Source organism: Brachyistius frenatus, unplaced genomic scaffold (genome assembly GCF_029030835.1).
Source record: "Brachyistius frenatus isolate BFR_SWC_R1_liver_20210118 unplaced genomic scaffold, ASM2903083v1 Contig_6, whole genome shotgun sequence".
Lineage (NCBI taxonomy): Eukaryota > Metazoa > Chordata > Actinopteri > Embiotocidae > Brachyistius > Brachyistius frenatus.
In genome coordinates this window covers 9,750,001-9,768,608 of record NW_027210605.1, presented here as the reverse complement: position 1 = coordinate 9,768,608, position 18,608 = coordinate 9,750,001, and the positions used below count along the sequence as shown (strand labels likewise).

Sequence of the window (18,608 nt, the reverse complement as noted above, 5' to 3'; positions counted from 1 at the left end):
CAACATGTTCCTCCCTCTTTTAATCGACAACCAAAAGCCAGCCACATACCTGGGTTTTAGCCTGCCTGTACAAAGTTTCTTTCAATGCCTCAGACTCTAGTGAGCTGTTAAATATGTCTTTAACATCAAAGGGCTGCTCGTCACTGGCTGCTTTACGTAAACCATCCAGGCTCTTGTGGAAGCTGGGCAGACCCTCCAGGTCCAAGAGAGAGCCCTCCTCCTCTATACACCTGCACACCAAAGGCATGGATGGATGGCAGAAATAGCGCAATGTGGATGGGTTGGAGGGAGGACGGATGGAAAAATAGACATTGAGATGGAATAGATGGAGAGTTCATGTCATGTGTGTGAGGGGGGGATTAAAGGAGGATATTAAGAAGAACAAGATAATGGGAAGTGAAGAGAAAAGGAGATGGATGATTAATAAAAAGAGATATACAGGCAGAGGGAATAAGGTGGGAGAAGAAAAGGAAGAAGAGTAGGAGAAGAAACTGACCTAACAAAAGCGAGTGAAACACTTTTCTGACTTTTTTGTTTCATTTTTGAGCATTTGTAAAATCCACATGTTGAGTCCACGCTTTAACTCTGTCTCTCCTTCTCAGTACATACTGTACAGTTGTTTAGTATTAGCATTGGTTAGAATTAAATTAGTTAAAAGGAGAAGCTTCTGTTAAATATGTTGGTAGATAAAATATGTGGTGCACATTTGCTGTGCTTTTTCAGGGTATATTTGTGCATGAACAATGTGATTTTCTGCAGATGTCAACAAAATGAATACCTGCGAGCGTGTTCGTAGCTCATAGCTAATGGAGCCGTCTCCGTCTCCGTCTCCTCCTCTTCCTCATCCTCTTCATATACTCCTGTTGTGACAGGGGACGGGGACTCGGGCACCTCGTCGTGCGACTTCTCTGTCAGGCTGCCTTCCTCCTCCTCCTCATCGTCACCCTCCACCTCCTCTTCCTCCTCCTCTAGCCCCTGGAGGCCTAGCTTGGAGTTAGACAAACTGTGGCTGGGTGGCCGCTCCTCCTCAGGCTGGTCTGACCTGCAGAGGGATCAAAGGTCAAAGTGAGGAGGAAATGTTAGTTATAGTGTTTCCAGCGAGCCAATCAGGAAGGGCATTAGGGATTATTAAATTTATGGAAATATACAGTGTGATGACATAATAGCGTATCTCAGAGAATCAGCTATTGGTGATCACAAACAAGACTTTATTCAATCTGTTTGAACCAGAAATAGCTTTATTATCCTAAAGCTGCACTTAGAGTTTACAAAAATATTCTTGAAAAAAATATGTTTGTTTATTTCATGGACCATTTTTCATGTTATGTTGCTTCAGCTTACAAAGCATTCTTCTACCACTCTGTTTGGAGGGCCAGTTGAAGGGTTTGGTGATCACTATACCTCGATCTCTAAAATAAAAAAGGAGGCACCTTACCCTATGCGGGGGCTCACGCAAAACAGAGGGGTCAAGGGGAGGAACTGGGAATGGGCCTAAATCTGGGTAGAGTCCATGGGTAGTAAGAGAAATGTAGAGAGAACCAAATGGGAGGAAATATCTTGTTCTCGTTTGTTACACTTAAGAAATTATTTGTTTTACATCATACAAGCTTTCTATCATGAGCCTGTAGGCCCAATTTGCAAACTTAAATTGCTGCTTGCTCTTTTTATTGTTTCCCAGCAGAAATCAAATTGTAAGATGGACTTCTTGTAGTTTGAGCGTTGTGTCCATTTTGAAGCTGGGTGGCTGTTACCATTTAACCATCTAAAGGCATGACTCATCATGAGCAGAGAGAGAAACATAAATAATCTGATGACAGCATCCACAGTCCAACTCCAGTGTCCACACAAACAACATGGGTGCTGACAGTCTGCCCGGAGCACTTTTCAAGCGGCCCACAGATGATTAATTGGCCGGTTACTCGCAAACAGAGCGGGAGATGGTCCGCCTCAGAGTGGGTCCTCGGTACCCCTTCACACACTCTGTAATGGTGGAACATAGTTTGGGCGACTGAAGGAAGACGACGGCTAGGCTGCAAGCAGGCTATCAGCACACTACCATTACGACCTGCCATCTGTACATTTTCCAGCCTGCATCCCAACACCCCACTCCCAACCCCCCGCCCCTCTATCATCCCCCAGACCACGATGTCATGGCTCATGATATCATTTCCTCTGGGAGGGCAAATTTACCCCTTCCATTTTTTGCCACAGAGTGGACATTTATCAAATCAGACAGGGTTACCTCTGGGAAGGGGTGCACAGGGACAGGATTGGGTCACACAGAGTGGGTGGGTGAATGTGGGTTAGGGGGACTTTGGGGGGGGAGAAAAAAAAGTTCTTCTCTTTCAATCTAGATTAAATATCACCATAATCAAATTGCAGAGCTGGTTGGCGGGGAAAAAGTCCATGCCTGTGAACGGGGAAAGAAGCGTAGACATAGGGGGCCCTGGGTTTTGTCATTTAGTCTAAACACGTCAGTTGGGTGTTTGTGTTAGCAGGCTGGGGGTATGGGTACAGCGGGTGGATGGGGGAAGAGCTCAATCATCAGTGGATCTCCTAGATAAATGCCTCAACCTGAGTCCCCCTCGGGGTCCAAACTGCCAGCTATTGTAGCCCAGTCCCAGACGAGGAACCAGCTCCAACTGTAGTTTTATCCAAACCATAAAGCTCAAGCCATGGCCGGGGATTATGGTCCCAGGGAGACAGATACCTCCTAATCACTGTGGTGCTGGAAATATCTGTGTACATCTATACCCTCTAACTTTTGTTGTTTGAAACTTCCCACCCCCAGAGCAGCAGTGCTGCCTCAGCATACAGCATCCCCAGCTTGGAGACAGGTCAAAGTTTTCATGTGAAAACAAGAGCTTGCAGGGACTTTTATTTTGACTGGCTATGATGCTGAAAAAGGAGTTTTAAAGGGGGAGAAACTATGTTGCGAGGGCGGTTAAGAGCGATTACAGATAGTCGTCCATGAATGTGTGTTTGTGTTCAGCGTTTGCCTTCAGTCACTCAGAGGGAGAATAAACAGCGGGCTGTCTGGTGGGAGGACAGAAAGCATAACACTTATTCTGAATTACAGATATTAAAATGTCAGGCCAGCTTGTTGTGGATGAGACTCAGTATTGATCCCAGATGGCAGAGGGGCTAAATTGCCACTGGGTCTGCTGGCCATAATGCATGTTGACAAGAAGGAGGGGGGATGATGGAGGAAGAGGCAGACAGAAAGTGAGACTACTAGAAAGGAATTCACATCAGGAATGAGAGAGGGAGAGAGAGAGAGAGAGAGAGAGAGAGAGAGAGAGAGAGAGAGAGAGTCAAGGAAAGAGGGCAAACCACTGACTGAAAGAGAGAAAACATTTCATCTTCGTTTTTATTTTCCAATACCCTCTTCTTGTCTGAAACCTCTGAAGCTGTGCTACCAAAAATAAAGAAAAATGAAGCAGGAAGTTGACCTCCGCTAGCCAGGCTCATAAAAATAAGACCAGGCATATTCATAATTTTACAAACAATACGAGTTGTGTCCCAAGTCTATGTTAAAACAATTTTAAGTAGATCAGCATGCATACTAAATCCACCTGAAACTTCCTATTGGATCACAATTGCACAAATCCCGCTCGCACCTAGAGGCCTTGAACTCAGACTTTAGCTAACGTTCAAGGAGCTTCACAGCAGCTCTGCACGGAAATCATTCTTCACAATGAAGGTCAAACATCCAAGAGAAGTGACCTTAACTGAAAAACATTATTGATTGACTGTTAATAGTGTTGAAACAGCTAAAGAAATATATATATATAAAAAGAAAAGTCTAATACATTTTATTTTATCTTTGTTACATTTAACAGTGGCATTCTACAGCTGTAGTTTGTGTGACTACTATTAGTTTGTAGTATGCACATTGTTAGAAGCATGCAGCACTTATGGTGTTGACTGTTGCTGAGCATGTTCCAGCCACTAGAGAGCACTGTGCACCAAGTGTTGGTATGTGTGAGGTTGATCCCAGGGAGAAGGAAGGCGCTTGAGACCTAGAAGTACAACTGTTGGTTTTTGTGAGGCAAACTTTATGTGTGTATTCCTGCATATTTCCATACCTTGGACTAGATGTCCTGACAAAGAGAGAGATTTTTCAAAGGTCTTGAGGATATTTGAACAGTTTTTTCTGCTTTAGTATGGGATTCATGCTAGATTCAGGATGATGGTAGGTTGAGAAATTAGACCTTGGCACAAATAGTAGAGCGTTAGCCTCATGGATCAAATGTAATCACTGCAGGTCTTTGCAAAAATCATAATAAACATGTGATCTGTGTGAGCGTGCTTTCGCCCTACCTCTTGTCCGTGGAGCTGGAGGCCTGGTTCATCTCACTGTTGGAAATGAAGTTGCGGATTTCTGAGAAGTACGAGTCCTCCTTCTCGTCTAAAAGTGCATGATTGTCTGGCTCGGAGTTTGGCGAGGAGATGGTGGTTCCTAAGTTGGAAAGCATCCCGGACTGTTGGCTCACTGTTGGGGAAAGCACGCACACACACACACACACACACACACACACACACACACACACACACACACACACACACACACACACACACACACACACACACACACACACACACACACACACACACACACACACACACACACACACACTATTAGTATAATGAGCATCTGAAGTTTTAAGAAAATGCAAAATGTCATTGGAGTTATTGTACACACTATTCACATTTGAATCTATTGAAAAACTGTGATTGTGCATATTGTTGGTTAAATTTGTGAAACTGTGTAACAAACAGGAATCTATTCAAGGAATTTTGCATGAAGATAAACAGTGTCAAAAGAAACAAGAAAATTCTTGAACTTTTTTGACAGAAAGGCGTTTATATAATTAGTTTTCTTATATTTCCTGCATGTTTTGACATAACTCTCTTGTGAAAAGTACAAAGAGAAATACCACAGACATCCCAGTTGACTGAAGAAATGTTGTAAAAATCAATCAACATCTATGCATATTTTGCCTTTATCAGATAACAATAGAGGAGAGATGCAAAAAAATCTCTAGCCAGATTTTGAAGTGGGAAGTGGGTCTGTATCATAGGCAAAGGGGAAGCCCATAATTTTGCCTGTTTTTTCATCCATGAACACCAATTACAACAGAATGATAGGAAGCTATCACGGAAAATTTTAACTGAAATGTACTTCTTACTCCTCTATTTAAAAAAAACAACAACATAATATCAAAGTTTGTCCTGTTGGCTTTTCCCCTCTTGTGTCGCTCATGTGACAACCGCCCATCTCACATGGTTCGTACTGCTCAGCAATGCTCTTAACTGGCAGCACACAGCTGAACATTCACATGCACTTGCAGACAGGGGTCTTCTACAGTCTTCTGTTGTTGGCAGTGTGAAGTCAAACTCAAAGCTCACTTCAGACATTACGTTTAGGTTGCTTTTATAGGTTTGGAAAAATATTCTCCCATTGTGTGGTATTATTTCTGTTATCGTTTCTACAGATTTTAAAACATTGCTCTTGGACGAACCACTATGGTATTAAAGGGGAAATGATGGTGTAATTTACAAAGTACAAGAAGAATAGTTTTTTTTTTGCTTTGGACTAAAAGATAATATACTTCAAATATATTGTTTTCCCAGCAAGAGCCAACCATTGTTTTGTCAAGCATGCTTTGATTTGACTCAGAATTAGGGATTAGTGTTACAATCAAGGCTCCATTATAAAACAAAACATCTGATGAGGAACTTGTTTATGAATTGTCTTTTAACATGCTCACATCAAACAATGGTAAAACTTGATATTTGTTTTCTGGTAATGTCACATAAGTTTACAGGGGCAAGTTATAAAATGTAAAAACAGTTGAATTGTTTAATAATGGTGACAACTTTAGACATGTTACCACAGTTGTGAAACATGAATCACTTTGACGTTCACACTCAAATTCGCAATTATTCGGTTAACAAAGTTTGTTTTCCAGCTGTATTCGGTGGCGTACTTCCATGCTGCACACAAAAAGGCTGTTTTTGGAAATGCAGTCGGAAAGGCAAGTGTGAATCCTTTAACTAAGTGGTTTTCCCACTTTAAATCATTCGCAGCAGCAACCTAAACATTTGAGGTGATGATTTAAAATTTTCCAAATGGGTAATGTGAGCCATTCATTATACAGTCCATTAACCAAACAGTCCCCGTTAAATAACTACATTTCAGTTCACACAGCTTTTCTCAGAGAAAACATCCGTAGATGTTGCAAACTGACCAGGAATGTTCTCATGCTCGTGCTTCTTGAGATGGCGGTCGAGGTTGGTTTGCTGGCCAAAGCAGCGGTTGCACAGGTGACACTTGAAGGGCTTCTCCTTGTTATGGATATTGCGGACGTGGCGTTGAAGATTGGATGAGATGCTGAATGAGCGGTCACAGTATTTACACCTGCCGAAGAGGAACAGAAGTATGTAAATGTGGGTTGAAAGAGCGGCAGAGTGAGCAGGGACTGTCCTTTAGCAAAAGATTTATTGTTCACCTGCTGAGGTGAGCATGAAATCGCTAAAGGCCCACCTTATTAGCCCAAAAAATATACCTTGTTTAAAATAAAACACATCAATTCCTAAATATTTATATTTCGTAAAAATAATAGTGTCTGAAGTCTTATAACGTAGAAAAGGAATGCGAAGCAAAGGCATGACTGGAGGAAAAAATAGTGGTAAGACAAGCAGACAGGGAAATACATGAGTAAGAGCCCGTGTGGGCTTTTCATAAAGTTGAATTAGAATAGAAGAGAATACCTGTAGGGTTGTTCCCCTGTGTGTGTCCGCAAGTGTCTGGTGAGGTTTGCTGAACGGGGGAAGATTTTCCCACAGTACCTGGATGGGAGAGTAGACATTAAGGATGAATGAATATAAAAAAGAATCAACACAAAAACTGTTTATTTTATCGTCACTGCAAAACTTTAATGCAACATAATCCAGTCCCATGTACATAAACATTTGACTAACACTGGAAATAACACTGCAGCACAGGGCACGAACCTGCAGGCGTAGCGTTCCTTGCCCTTGCGAAGGATGGCGTCTGAGAGGGAAGGTGGTGGTGAGCGGAAGTTGAACAGTGGATGGGCCGAGTGTTGCAGCGAATTGGGCGGCGCGTCCAGTTTTAGAGCGCCAAAGCTCTCCAGCTTCTCTGTCATGTTCTCCATGGCTGACATCTGGCAAGGTGGCAGAAAACAGAAAAAAGGGGTAAGACGTAACATCATGATGAAAATAAAGAATAATAATTTTTTTCGAATTGAAAAGTAGAACGCGTCCATTCAACCACAGTTTGGTATTATTTTTAGTATTATATATCAAAAGCTTTGTGCAGACAAATTCAATTTAGCACGTAGCAAGTATAAAGTGTGTGTGTGTGTGTGTGTTAAAAAAAAGCAAAGAAAGCACTGAAAACAAAGGTACAATGTCAGAAAAAACGGAGAGCGAGGGAAAGAGACAGAGAGCGGAAGCAATATATCAGAGGTTAGCCTTGTTTGTGCTAAAGGGGAGTCACCTCCTTGACCTATAACACATCCACATTTGCTCAAATACCATTCCTTCACTATCCCCTCTGTCCACCCTCAGTTTTAACCAGTGCTTTGTTCTCTACCTTTTTACTTTCCTCTGCCAAAGCGGCTGTTGCAGGCCAGCAAACTGGCTAAATGAAGCATTCAAGAGCCACGATTGGAGCAGTACAATATAGTTTGTGATACCCCCAACTGATAGCCGCTTCCCTTCCCCTAGAAGCCTGTGAACAAAGGGGGCCAGTTATGTAGGAGTTTATTTGCCAAAAACAGCTTACATCCTTCCTTTTTTAGTGAATACGAGACGGGAGAGACACAGGGACAGACACTCCGTCTCGATGTGTTTATTCGCAGTCTGAGAACGGGTGCAGGGGGAGCGGGGTGATTCCGTCATGAGACTGAATTAGAGGTGGCATTGTGTTTGGATCAGTGGGAGGATCACAGCTGAGACACTCTGATATGAGAAGGTTTTATATTGGAGCCTGTGAAAACTTTTCATCCCGGGGATGTTGATCAATTATAAGCTAATGTCTTAAAAAGGCTGCAAAGGGAAGGCTGGTGTAAGACTTCGAGATCGTTATCATTTATTGATGAATCTATCAATGTGTTTTAAGATTATGAGCACAGGGTAAATATAATTGAGAATAGATGCCATCAAATCATTTCTTGCATGCAAAATTACATCAAGAAAAAAACTACGTTAACTAAGGCCATAACTAAAAACATATATGTATGATGTAATTTATTCAAATGCATGTTCATGCGTAAATTTATCTGTCTGTATATGCACCAGATGTGTGTATTGCAAAGTCACGGTTGATAGAGGACACAGATTTCCAGGTCAGATTAAACCGTTTCCCTAACGAGAGCCCCCCATTCTCCTGGACACAAACACAGGATGTCCTTGATGGACACGGTGCTATTATCTAGCCAGCCAGCCAGCCACAGAAAAAAAAAAAAAAAAACCTTGGAGGGGGTTGAGTTATTAGCTGGCCTGTGGGCTCCCGGTACATAAAACAATGCCACGATTATGATTATCGACGCCAAGAGGGGCAGATTGTTACAATTCAAACGGTTATTATTCTCTTTTTTATTGATACTATCATTCCTTGTAATCAAGATTTGTAGAGGTGGGAAAGGTCTCGTGACAGTCAAACAATGTGACTGATTATCAAAGGGGCTGCAATAACAGACTGTGTCTTCTGAAAAAGGTAGAAGTGACGAGGTACACAGGCGCCATTCAGTAAACAAAGGAAGAAATCATACAGAACCCTTGAGAAAATAACATCAACACTGTGGAATGATGTCGCATATGGCCCTATCAGTTCAACTTGCAGCAGCGTGGGAGGCAGGAGTGAGGTATTTTCACATAATACATAGTTTGAAAATAATAGTCAATATCATCTGGGAATAATCAGGCTGTGTGCAATACCTGGAGGTCAATTCCCCTGTTTGGTATTCCCCTGCTGTAGTTTTTGTTCAAAGTGCATGTACTATTTACTGTTTCGACCAAAGATTACACCGAGGTCCTTCCTTTGTTTAAAACGTGGATGTGTGTTCACTGTAACTGTACCTGTGGATGAAAGAGTGGTGGTGAGGGCCGGAGGAACTTCTCCTTCAGAGCTCCTACGGGGTCAAGTAGCTTCCTCTTCTCCACCCTGCTGGACCAACAACAAGGCAAGAGGGTTACGTACCAAGGTCAGAGTTCATCTAAAATCTCCAGCCTCACACTTAACATCAATCTATACCCTCTTCATGCAGGTACCTACTTAAAAGCCTTGATATTGGTTATGTGAAAGTGGCCGTTTCTGGTGTAATCGGGGCTGAAATACCTGTATATAGGGTCCATGAAGAATGCTGAGGGCTTGGCGTAGTGCAGGGGTGGTGGCTGGTGTGGCTGTGCCTGGGGCTGCTGGTGCTGGTTGATGGAGGATTGGTGTAACGACTGGGAATGGAGGTGTGGAAAACCAGGTAGGGTGTCGTCCTTGATGGAGACCCCCTTTCCAACTCCATAGATGTGGTTCTTTCGATTCTGTGGCTCAGCTGGCACACCATTATGACTCCGGCTCCGGCTGCCAATGCTGAGGTCCAATGGCTGTTCTTCACTGCTAGATATTGCTAAAGGTCTGCTACCGCTCCCAGTGCTACTATTGGGGTTTGAGGGGTTTGTTGGGGTTGGAGGAGGTAGCTTGGCCTCCTTGGGTTTTGTGGTAAGATCAAATGGTGACTCCGCAGTCGGAGCAGGAGCCGCCGGGGAACTAGAAACCATCTTATGCAGCTGCTCGCGAGGTGACTTGGGCTCTGGCTTAAAGAACATGCTAGGATTGAGAGCGCCTCGATCAGCGCTGAAGGGATAGAGGGAGTTGTGGAAGTTGGGCAGGAACTGGAAAGGAAACATGGAATGGTAGGGCAGTGGGCCCATCTTCTTCTCCTGATGAAGTCCAATCAAACCTGGACCAAAATATTTCTCAGCAATAGAAGCAATGGCTTTGATGGAATCAGTGGTGACTGCATTGGCATTTGTGGTGGTGGGAGGGAGGGCTTGCTCATCAGGTGGAGGGAAGAAGGAGTGCTGGGATGATGCAGAAGCGAGAAACGGACGATCAATCGAGAAGTTCCCTGAACTAGACATGGCTGATATCAATGCACTGTTCGTGTCCTCTAACTGGTGGGCTTCCTGACACGATGCAGTGCCAGACGGCTTCCTTCTTTTACCACTTCGCTCACGTTCACTCTCTCCTTCGCTCTCCAGGTCAGAGCCATCACCTGAAGCCGTACCAGTGGTGGTGTCCAAATCAGTCCCACTTGTGGTATTAACGTCTTCAAGGTCGCTACCGTCAGACATGTCTGCCATCTTGGATTTTGGCTTGGCTTCACCACTAGAAGACAAATCCAGTTTGTTCTCTTTTTCTTTGTCTTCCAGCTGACTCAAACTGTTGAATCCATTGCTGTTGGTGGAGCTAACCAGGGACAATGGAGGGGCATCTAGGGGACTCCGAGGTAGCTTCACCTCCTGACTGCTGCCGCTCAGCGGACTCTTTATCAACGGACTGGCCGGTAATAGAGGTGGTCGCGGATACAGTGATGGGGGGAAGATACCTGGGAAACCATGAGGGAGGGATGGGAAACCATGGGGCCCTGGGGAGAAGGGCAAGCCAGCATGAGGGTGAGGTCGGGAGGGGAAGTAGTCAGTGAAGCCTAAACCTGAGTGGTTTAGACCTTGAAGGTGGGGATGTAGGGACTTGGCCTTAGCCATGATGGGGCTGGAGCTCATGGGGATGCCAGGGTTGAACATCCCTGCTGGAGAACCATAATGGTTTTTGCCCTCACAGAAGCGACGGTGCTTGTTGAGGGAGGAGGTAGTGCTGAACAACTGCCCACAGTCCTTACACTTGATCTGGGTGCGGCAGTCAGCATGCATACGCTTGTGGCGGCAGAGGTTGGAGAACTGGGTGTAGGATTTGTGGCACACCTCGCCTGGGGGAGCAAAAAGATGCAGCCCATCAGGGCCTGGTTAAACCCATTTTAACACTGTCTCCAACTCTGAATACCAAATCAAAAGCAACACAAACATAAAAAGGGACCTTGCTATTGAATTAGTTTTAAGAAAAGGTGCTTTCTATGGACAAAAATCATTCTGCAAATGTACATATGTATAAGTCTTTGATCCCAAATAAATTATTAATCATCATATGAACTGCTTATCTTAGCATTTTATTAATTATTGAGAAGCACCCCATTAGCAAACGAATTTAAACGAGTCATGATATTTTAAGTTTGACAAAAAATAGCTTATAGTATATAATCAAATTTCTAGCCATACAAATATGAGCCATTTACCAGAAAATGTAAACAACTTGGTGTACATAGGCATTGAGAGGTAGGAAAGAAAAGGTATGATATAAATTGGCTATGATGAAGAAGGCGATCATTAACTTCCAAAGCCCTTACTTACAGATAAAGGGTTTGACACTGCTGTGGATGTGCTTATGCTGCTTGAGGCCTGATGAGGTGGCAAAGGTCTTGCCACATTCAGGACATGTGTGAGCGCGTGCCCCCACGTGCTGGGAGCGGATGTGGCGCTGAAGGTTGCTAGGATCTGTGAACACCTGAAATATAAAATAAGCGCATGAAAATACAATGTATGCCATAATTTACACTGGAAAATATAAATATATATGTTCCCCTTTTTGTATTTTGCCATCTTCATTATTGTAAATATATGAGTTCTCATCGCTTTATTTATTTAACGTGTGCAGTTTTTTAAGCGTTAAAGAGAACTACTAAATTAATGTGCAGTCTATTATGAATGAAGCCACTAAAATAAAACAGGTAAAGCCTGTGTGTTCTGTGCACAACTTACGTGCCGGGTATGCTGTACCTTATCACAGTTTTCACACTCAAAACGTTTGCCACTGTCATGTGACATCTGGTGACGGATGAGGTTGGACTTCCAGTTGAAGGCTTTGGGGCACTGGTCACACTTGTACTCCCTCTCTTCTGTGTGGACTATCATATGCTGGCCCAGACTTTATAAGGAAAACGCAAACTCATCAGTGAGTTGAACAAATCATACAAGTCACATTTGGAACACACTCGATGAGTGGACTGTGTGTGATGAATGTGTAGATCTTTATGAGTACTGAAGTGTGGCAGAAGTTGTTTAAAGTGTTTGTGTACCTGTACTCATTTGGGAAGATCTTCTCACAGTCTTTACACTCGTGGACGGGCTCATCGCTGTCCTCACGTTCCTGTTTGAAGTCCTCTCTCAACGTGTCAAAGATGGAGCCGGCACTGGAGCACGAATACTTCTGATGCCGCCGCAGCTCCAGTGTTGAGGAGAACAGCTCATCGCAGTCTTCACAGCGGTACATCTGCTCGTCTGCACACACAAATATTTACATGCTATAGTTTAATATTAGGAAAGTAAGTGTGTCGAAGTGCAAAAATTTTTTTTGTTTTCCCTGTTGACAAAACTATTTCTGGTTTCATCATTCCTTTAAAAGTCTCTTATAGATTGCATTGCAACATTTTAAATAAAAGAGCAGCCTTTTGCCTTTTAAAGGAAATATACATTATTTATCAAATTAAATAGAACAACAAAGCCAGCATAAAAATGAAGAGGAAATGTCAAAACTTGGAGCAACATTCTCCAACTTTGTCATCACAAAAAACAATATTTCTGCTGTAGGAAGAGAAGATTTTTAATGCAGTAAGCTTGCCTACATTTTAAGCAGAAACTAAGATGTCTTACAGTTCAGTTTTAAAGAATGGCATTTATTGTGTATTGGCTTTTAATGTGTGCAAACACAATGTAGTAAATTTGATCAGTCAGGACAAACTTAGCGTTGCACAAAGCTGAAAATAATTGCTGATTTGCATCCTAGTATTGACTAACGCCTGTAGATTCCCACAGATTCTGCACCATGTATCCAACAAGAAAGAATCTATTCCCCTTTGTGTTTTAGTTAAAGCTTCAAAGACTGGTTTCACAAATGGGAAAAGCAACAATCCTGCAATTGACATCCACATAAAATGGAAATCAATTAGGAGTGAAATGTAGCCTTCATTAGCACGGTTAATTACTTGTTAAAGCAAGTGTTTGCTTGAGACGGGAGGTGTAATAGCACACAGGGGAAACAATAGGGGCTGGTCTTCCCCTTCCATGTTGATAACCTTTACAATACTTCTCACCACCAAGGTCAAATGCATAAAACTCGCACCAGCTTTTTCAATAGCAAGTTCCTGAGTCAGACGCCAAGTTCAACAGATCAGGGGAAAGCCCAGTGGAGTGCCTTTGTGCACATGCATAAATGTGTGTGAGTGTACGTGTGTGCTTGTGCTTCTGTGAACATTTTCCAAAATGAGCCACAAGGAACAGAAGTAAGCAGGGGCACAGTGGCGCCAACCCCATGGTGATTTCTGCGCCAACCTGCCATACCCTTTTTGCCATGACCCAAGCAGCCAACGCCTGAGTCCCCCCCTCCCCAGGTGTCCCAACACGCCATGCACACCCATCCATCAATTCAAGCTGCACTAAATGAGTTTATCCAAAATGACTTACAGTGCATGGCTCACCTGTTTTCTACTGCATGTGACCGTTTATCCAGCTGGAACTTCTTGGACACATTAAAAGGGCATTAGTGTAGCAACATCAATGTGTCTAACTTTGGGGAGAGGGATAAATGACCTTCTGGTCAATGGACCATTACACTGAGCTCAAACACTATACTAACTAGCTCCCTTTGACACCAGTGTGTGCATGTATTTCATTGAGAGTGGGTATTCTATTGTGAGAGAGGTGTTTATGAATTGCTCTCAAGCTCAACTCAACTCAACACTCAGATCATTTTTGTCTGCCACCTTTAAGAGTGGGAAATGTTTATGAAAGAAAAAGACGTGGTTCATATACAACTACAATACAATTTTGCTGAATTTAATAGGTGGAAAAGTGTCTGTGCATGTTAAAAGTACTTGGAAATCCTTCTAGTAGCAGTAGCGTGAGTGTTGAGAAATGAAAGGAGAGGTCTGAAAGGACACTCAGGTGCAGGGATGTGAGGATGCACATAAACAACGGTGCTTGCGTGTGCGTATCGGCGTGCCTGTGTTTTTTCAGTTAGTCTGGTCTGGGCTGGTAGGTTGGGGTGAGGGGGTGGAGGTAGGGTGTGGGGTTATAAAGTGGAGGCTAATAGCTCTCTGGGAGACGAAGGGAGGCACAATTATGTGCAGTTTAGCAGCTAATCTGGGAGCATGGGTGAGGTCTCGGGGGACTCCTCAAGTCCTCTACTTCAAATTCCTTCTCCGATAAGCCAGACACAGAGAGCAGGGCTGCGCTGCCAAGCTCCCGCTCAGCCCTGCGACCTTTGTCTCTCTCACACACTCAAAGGCACGGAGACAAGAGCACAAAACGGGCACTATCATACCCACAGTAGGTGGACTTTGTCTCCCTTTGTCCTCCTAGCTTTATATTTTTTGGTCTCTTGCTCACAAATAAGCATCCTTAAACAGTAGACCAACTTTAATGCATTTTTTTTAAATTTTTTTTTTTACTCCGTTTCATCCTCCTCTCACACAAACACACAAGGCCAAATACTTCTTCTCTGACACACATTTTGGCACGTTGAATTTTCTGTCTGTCTGCTTCCGTTTTGCTGTGTGTCATACAGAAACAGATGAATTGAACAAATCATTTAGAAGTCTGCTCCATCCTTTGACGCACTCCTACAACGTGCCAATCTGCTTCGTTTCAATAATAGAGCTTGCTTTGAGCTCCTGTTTCCTCCTGTTCCTTTGGCATGGAGATCTGTTGCTTGAACTGTGCATCGTGCAGGGAGGCTGGTAAGCTGCAGAACATCTCATGAACATTTTGTTCTCCCTCCAACTATTTTATAATCAATGACAAGTCCCATTTTTTTTTCTTCATCCGTGGTTCCAGAAAGACTGGAAACACAACAAAACAATGTTACCTGACAACAGCACTTCACCACAATAAGTCCAAGATGTTTAGAGAAATGCAGCGGAACTACGGCCCCTTTTCCGCTCAAGTGAAGTTTGAAATAAAAGACCAGAGCTACAGTGAACAGCTGTCCAAGTTAGATTATGAGATAAAAATATTGGACATATTCAGTCTGACGTGTGGAGGCACGGTTGAAAGGTTGTGAGTACAGTGAATCAGGTTACCCGCTCAGAGAGGAGAAGGGTGGGCGAGAGCACCTCAAAATGTGACGCACTTTGAAATGTGAGTCAATTTGCAGATGATTGTACAGTAAGGTGTGTAGCAGGGCAAGTAACACACATGATCTAAAGCAAAGATCAAAGTAAAATACACAGGGATCGATCGATCAATCGACAGATAGATATTAGAATAAATTAAATAGCTAGTGAACATCAGTGAACATCTTCTCAACATCAGTGGTACAGGATTCAATAGACTTTCCAATAATTTAAATATTTAAAATTTGCAAGCAATAGATAGATATTAGAATAAATTAAATAGCTAGTGAACATCAGTGAACATCTTCTCAACATCAGTGGTACAGGATTCAATAGACTTTCCAATAATTTAAATATTTAAAATTTGCAAGCAGACAAGCCTTTTCTGTTTTGTTAGTGACACCAATAATAATTTAAATAGGTTTGATTGACACATTGTTTTTGTTTGTCTTCATTCTTTTTTTTTTTTTTTCTAAAGAACCTTCAATTACTAAACTCACGGCAAAATCTACATTGGATGCATCAAGAGAAGTCTGACCGAATTAGTAAACATCAATACACCATCAAATTTTTAAATGTTAATTATTTTATGACATTTGGCTGAACACCATGAATAAAATGTCTCTTGGGAGTAGAAGGAGTAGAAGTCATTAAATGGTCCATCTGACCGCCTGAAAAACTGCTGCAAATGGAAACTTTTAGGATTTTTAGTTCAGAGGTTCTTTATTCATGTTTGAATGAGGAAATGGATTTAAACCCCTTTTTTATTTTTTATAACAACTCTCTTAAAAATGCCTCCTGATGGAACTGCACTAATTCAAGTATGACTTGAAAAGCAGACATAAATTCCTTTTTTTAATTTTTATTTCCATGATATCTGCTGTCAGTCTGATTTTTCTGTCATTTATTTCTGTCATTATTGATGATTTCCGGTAGGCTATTTTGTCTATAAAAAGAAACAGGTGTAAACAATTCGGAGGATCTGATGTGGACGAACCTGTCGACATTTTAATTAATATGCCCGAAGAATTAAACTCGTCTAAAACAGAAGCTTTATCTTCTCTTCTTCTATGCATGAGAACGATTTCTTTTCTTTGCTGCCATAACGTGTTCTTAATGATATGCATGGCTACCGAATAATCCCTGTTTGATCTTGGCTTTCCGCGAACAGAAAATTTCTACTCGCATAGGATGTAATATGACAAGTGCCAAATGACGCCATTAATGCCGTATTTTAGGCAAAGAGGCATTGAAAAGCGCAAAATTCAGACCAGACTCCTACAAGTATTCTTTCGTTATTGGCATGCCTATTCTAAATGACAGGCCTTCAACCATATGCTTTAATGCGAGATTTAATTCCATCCTGGATATTTATGGATCGAATAATTCACATTTCTTGAGGAGAGGAAAAAAAATGTTGGAAGGAGAGATGGTGCCTTTTTTTTTTTTTTCTCCACAGTTATGGAGTGTGTTGGTCGTGAAAGCAGCACAGGATGCAGGTTGGAGTTTGTTTAAAATGTAAGCTAATGACGCGCATTAATCTTACCTTGTAGGTTGGGTGCCATGGATCCCTCGGGGAAAATACCGTCCTTCATGTACACTAAAAGCTCCTCCCCTGCTTCAATGTCCCGGACAGCTTTATAATAAATCTGAAGAGAGAGAGAACGAAAGAGGGAGACTTTAACTTAAGGTCAGGATGGAATTTATAAATCTGGACCCCCATATATTTATTAAAGGAAGGGTCCATGTTACAATTGATCAAATGTGCATGTTATTATTTTTGTTATCTTAAAAAACAAAACAAAAAAACAAAAACACAATTTTTGGAAAAAATGTTTTTTTTGTTTTTTTTTGTTCATGATAATGTAGAGTTGTGGAAACGTATTTGTCCAGAAATGTTCACAATATTTTACAATGCATTTAAATGAATTAAAAACCTGCCCAACGCCGGTTATTTAACTATATTTCACAACACAATAAGCCTATTTGTGTTATCACACATTTAGGCTGACTCAAACTTTATGAAATGAACAAAACGAATAGCTATAACAAATTATGTCCCCCTTACAAATCTCTTAAAATGCAACAAAAACAGATCTGCGCAAACAAACAATAACATTAAAAAAAAAAAAAAATGTAATGCAGATACTCAGACCACAATAGCCGCTCTGAAAGAAAAGCGGCAAGTGAAACCAAAATAAACAAACAGCTGCTGCTCTCGTGCGTTTTGTATTTAGTCTGCAAAACGGGAAATGTCTGGTTTTCAGCCTACCTTCACACATCAACTAGCCAAGTTTAACTTCGCACATTAACAATTATGGCTGAACAATTAAGATTTTTTTTTTTTTTTTTTTTTTTGGGGGGGGTAGTTTTTTTTTTCTACAAGCCAAAGAAGATATTATAATTATTGGCAAAATTCGAAGGCCAAGAGCCAAGGCCACGTCCAGTGTCTGCTCAACATCTGTCAACCAAAATAATCTAATAGATGCACATGTTATGTAAAGAAAATTAATCACACTGGGGAACAATATAAATCATTTTACATTAAAAACATTAGAGCTTCATGCATCCCAATAAGCCACAGCGTAAATAACCCCTTCACAACGAGTACTGGACACATGGGGGCGCTCAGCACCAACTCAACAGTGGCACCACAACAAGGAGGGCAGAGCACTCTTCTCCACACACACTCATACACACAAACACACAGAAAGGCTGGCGGACTAACTTCCAAGACTTAGTGCTTTTAAGATGAGAGAAGAGACGAGGAGCAAAGGCCTAAAATCAATGAAAACACGACGTATTTTTTCGTATTATTGTAATTAATAATGTTATTATTATTACTATTATGATGCAACGTATTTACAACTCTACACGTTTTCGACCTGACCTTTCTTTTCTCCGTGAGACGGAGGAGTTGAGAAAGTTGCGCGGCGCTGCGGAGAGCCTCCAGCTGCAGTAGCACTTCAGTCCCGGTGGAGTTGGCGACACAACCCATAGTAGGTCTACCGGACAGGGAGCGGGGCGCTGGAGCGTACGTGGCCGGGGAGAAGGGGTCGCGGGGCGGCCGAGAGCGCTGCGGATGGTCGGTGATCAGTCCCTCCGGCTGGATGAAGCCCGACGCTCCTCTGCTGGGCTACTCTCTAATCTAGTCAGTAAACGCGTCCTTGATGATGATGATGAGTCTTTCTCTCTCTCTTTCTGACTCTCTCTCTCGCTCTCTCTCTCTCATTAGTGATTCCCTATTGCCCCTTGGTGCTCTCTCGGTTACCCGTCGGCCACTCCTCCTCGTCTTATCTCCAGCCAAAAGGATTGAGGGATCTGTGGCGCAGACCCCTCCCCGCATCTCCGATCCCA

At 42.4% G+C, this 18,608-nt stretch overlaps 1 protein-coding gene across 8 annotated transcripts in view; it reads right to left on the bottom strand.

Annotated features, from left to right (window-relative positions):
- prdm16 (PR domain containing 16) overlaps positions 1–18,608 on the bottom strand; it is a 183,301-nt gene that overhangs the window by 3,898 nt on the left and 160,795 nt on the right. For 2 of the 8 annotated variants that reach the window (XM_069689088.1, XM_069689090.1), the window contains exons 5-15: positions 16,798–16,900; positions 12,219–12,420; positions 11,902–12,067; positions 11,494–11,647; positions 9,371–11,048; positions 9,112–9,199; positions 7,021–7,193; positions 6,778–6,855; positions 6,255–6,424; positions 4,324–4,495; positions 779–1,042 (exon numbers count right to left, since the gene is read on the bottom strand). In XM_069689088.1, coding sequence (XP_069545189.1) covers positions 779–1,042; positions 4,324–4,495; positions 6,255–6,424; positions 6,778–6,855; positions 7,021–7,193; positions 9,112–9,199; positions 9,371–11,048; positions 11,494–11,647; positions 11,902–12,067; positions 12,219–12,420; positions 16,798–16,900 — 3,248 coding nt within the window. Of the gene's footprint in view, positions 1–49; positions 231–778; positions 1,043–4,323; positions 4,496–6,254; positions 6,425–6,777; positions 6,856–7,020; positions 7,194–9,111; positions 9,200–9,370; positions 11,049–11,493; positions 11,648–11,901; positions 12,068–12,218; positions 12,421–16,797; positions 16,901–18,608 lie in introns of all 8 variants that reach the window. The other 6 variants (XM_069689094.1, XM_069689089.1, XM_069689091.1 and 3 more) reach the window with 6 other exon arrangements.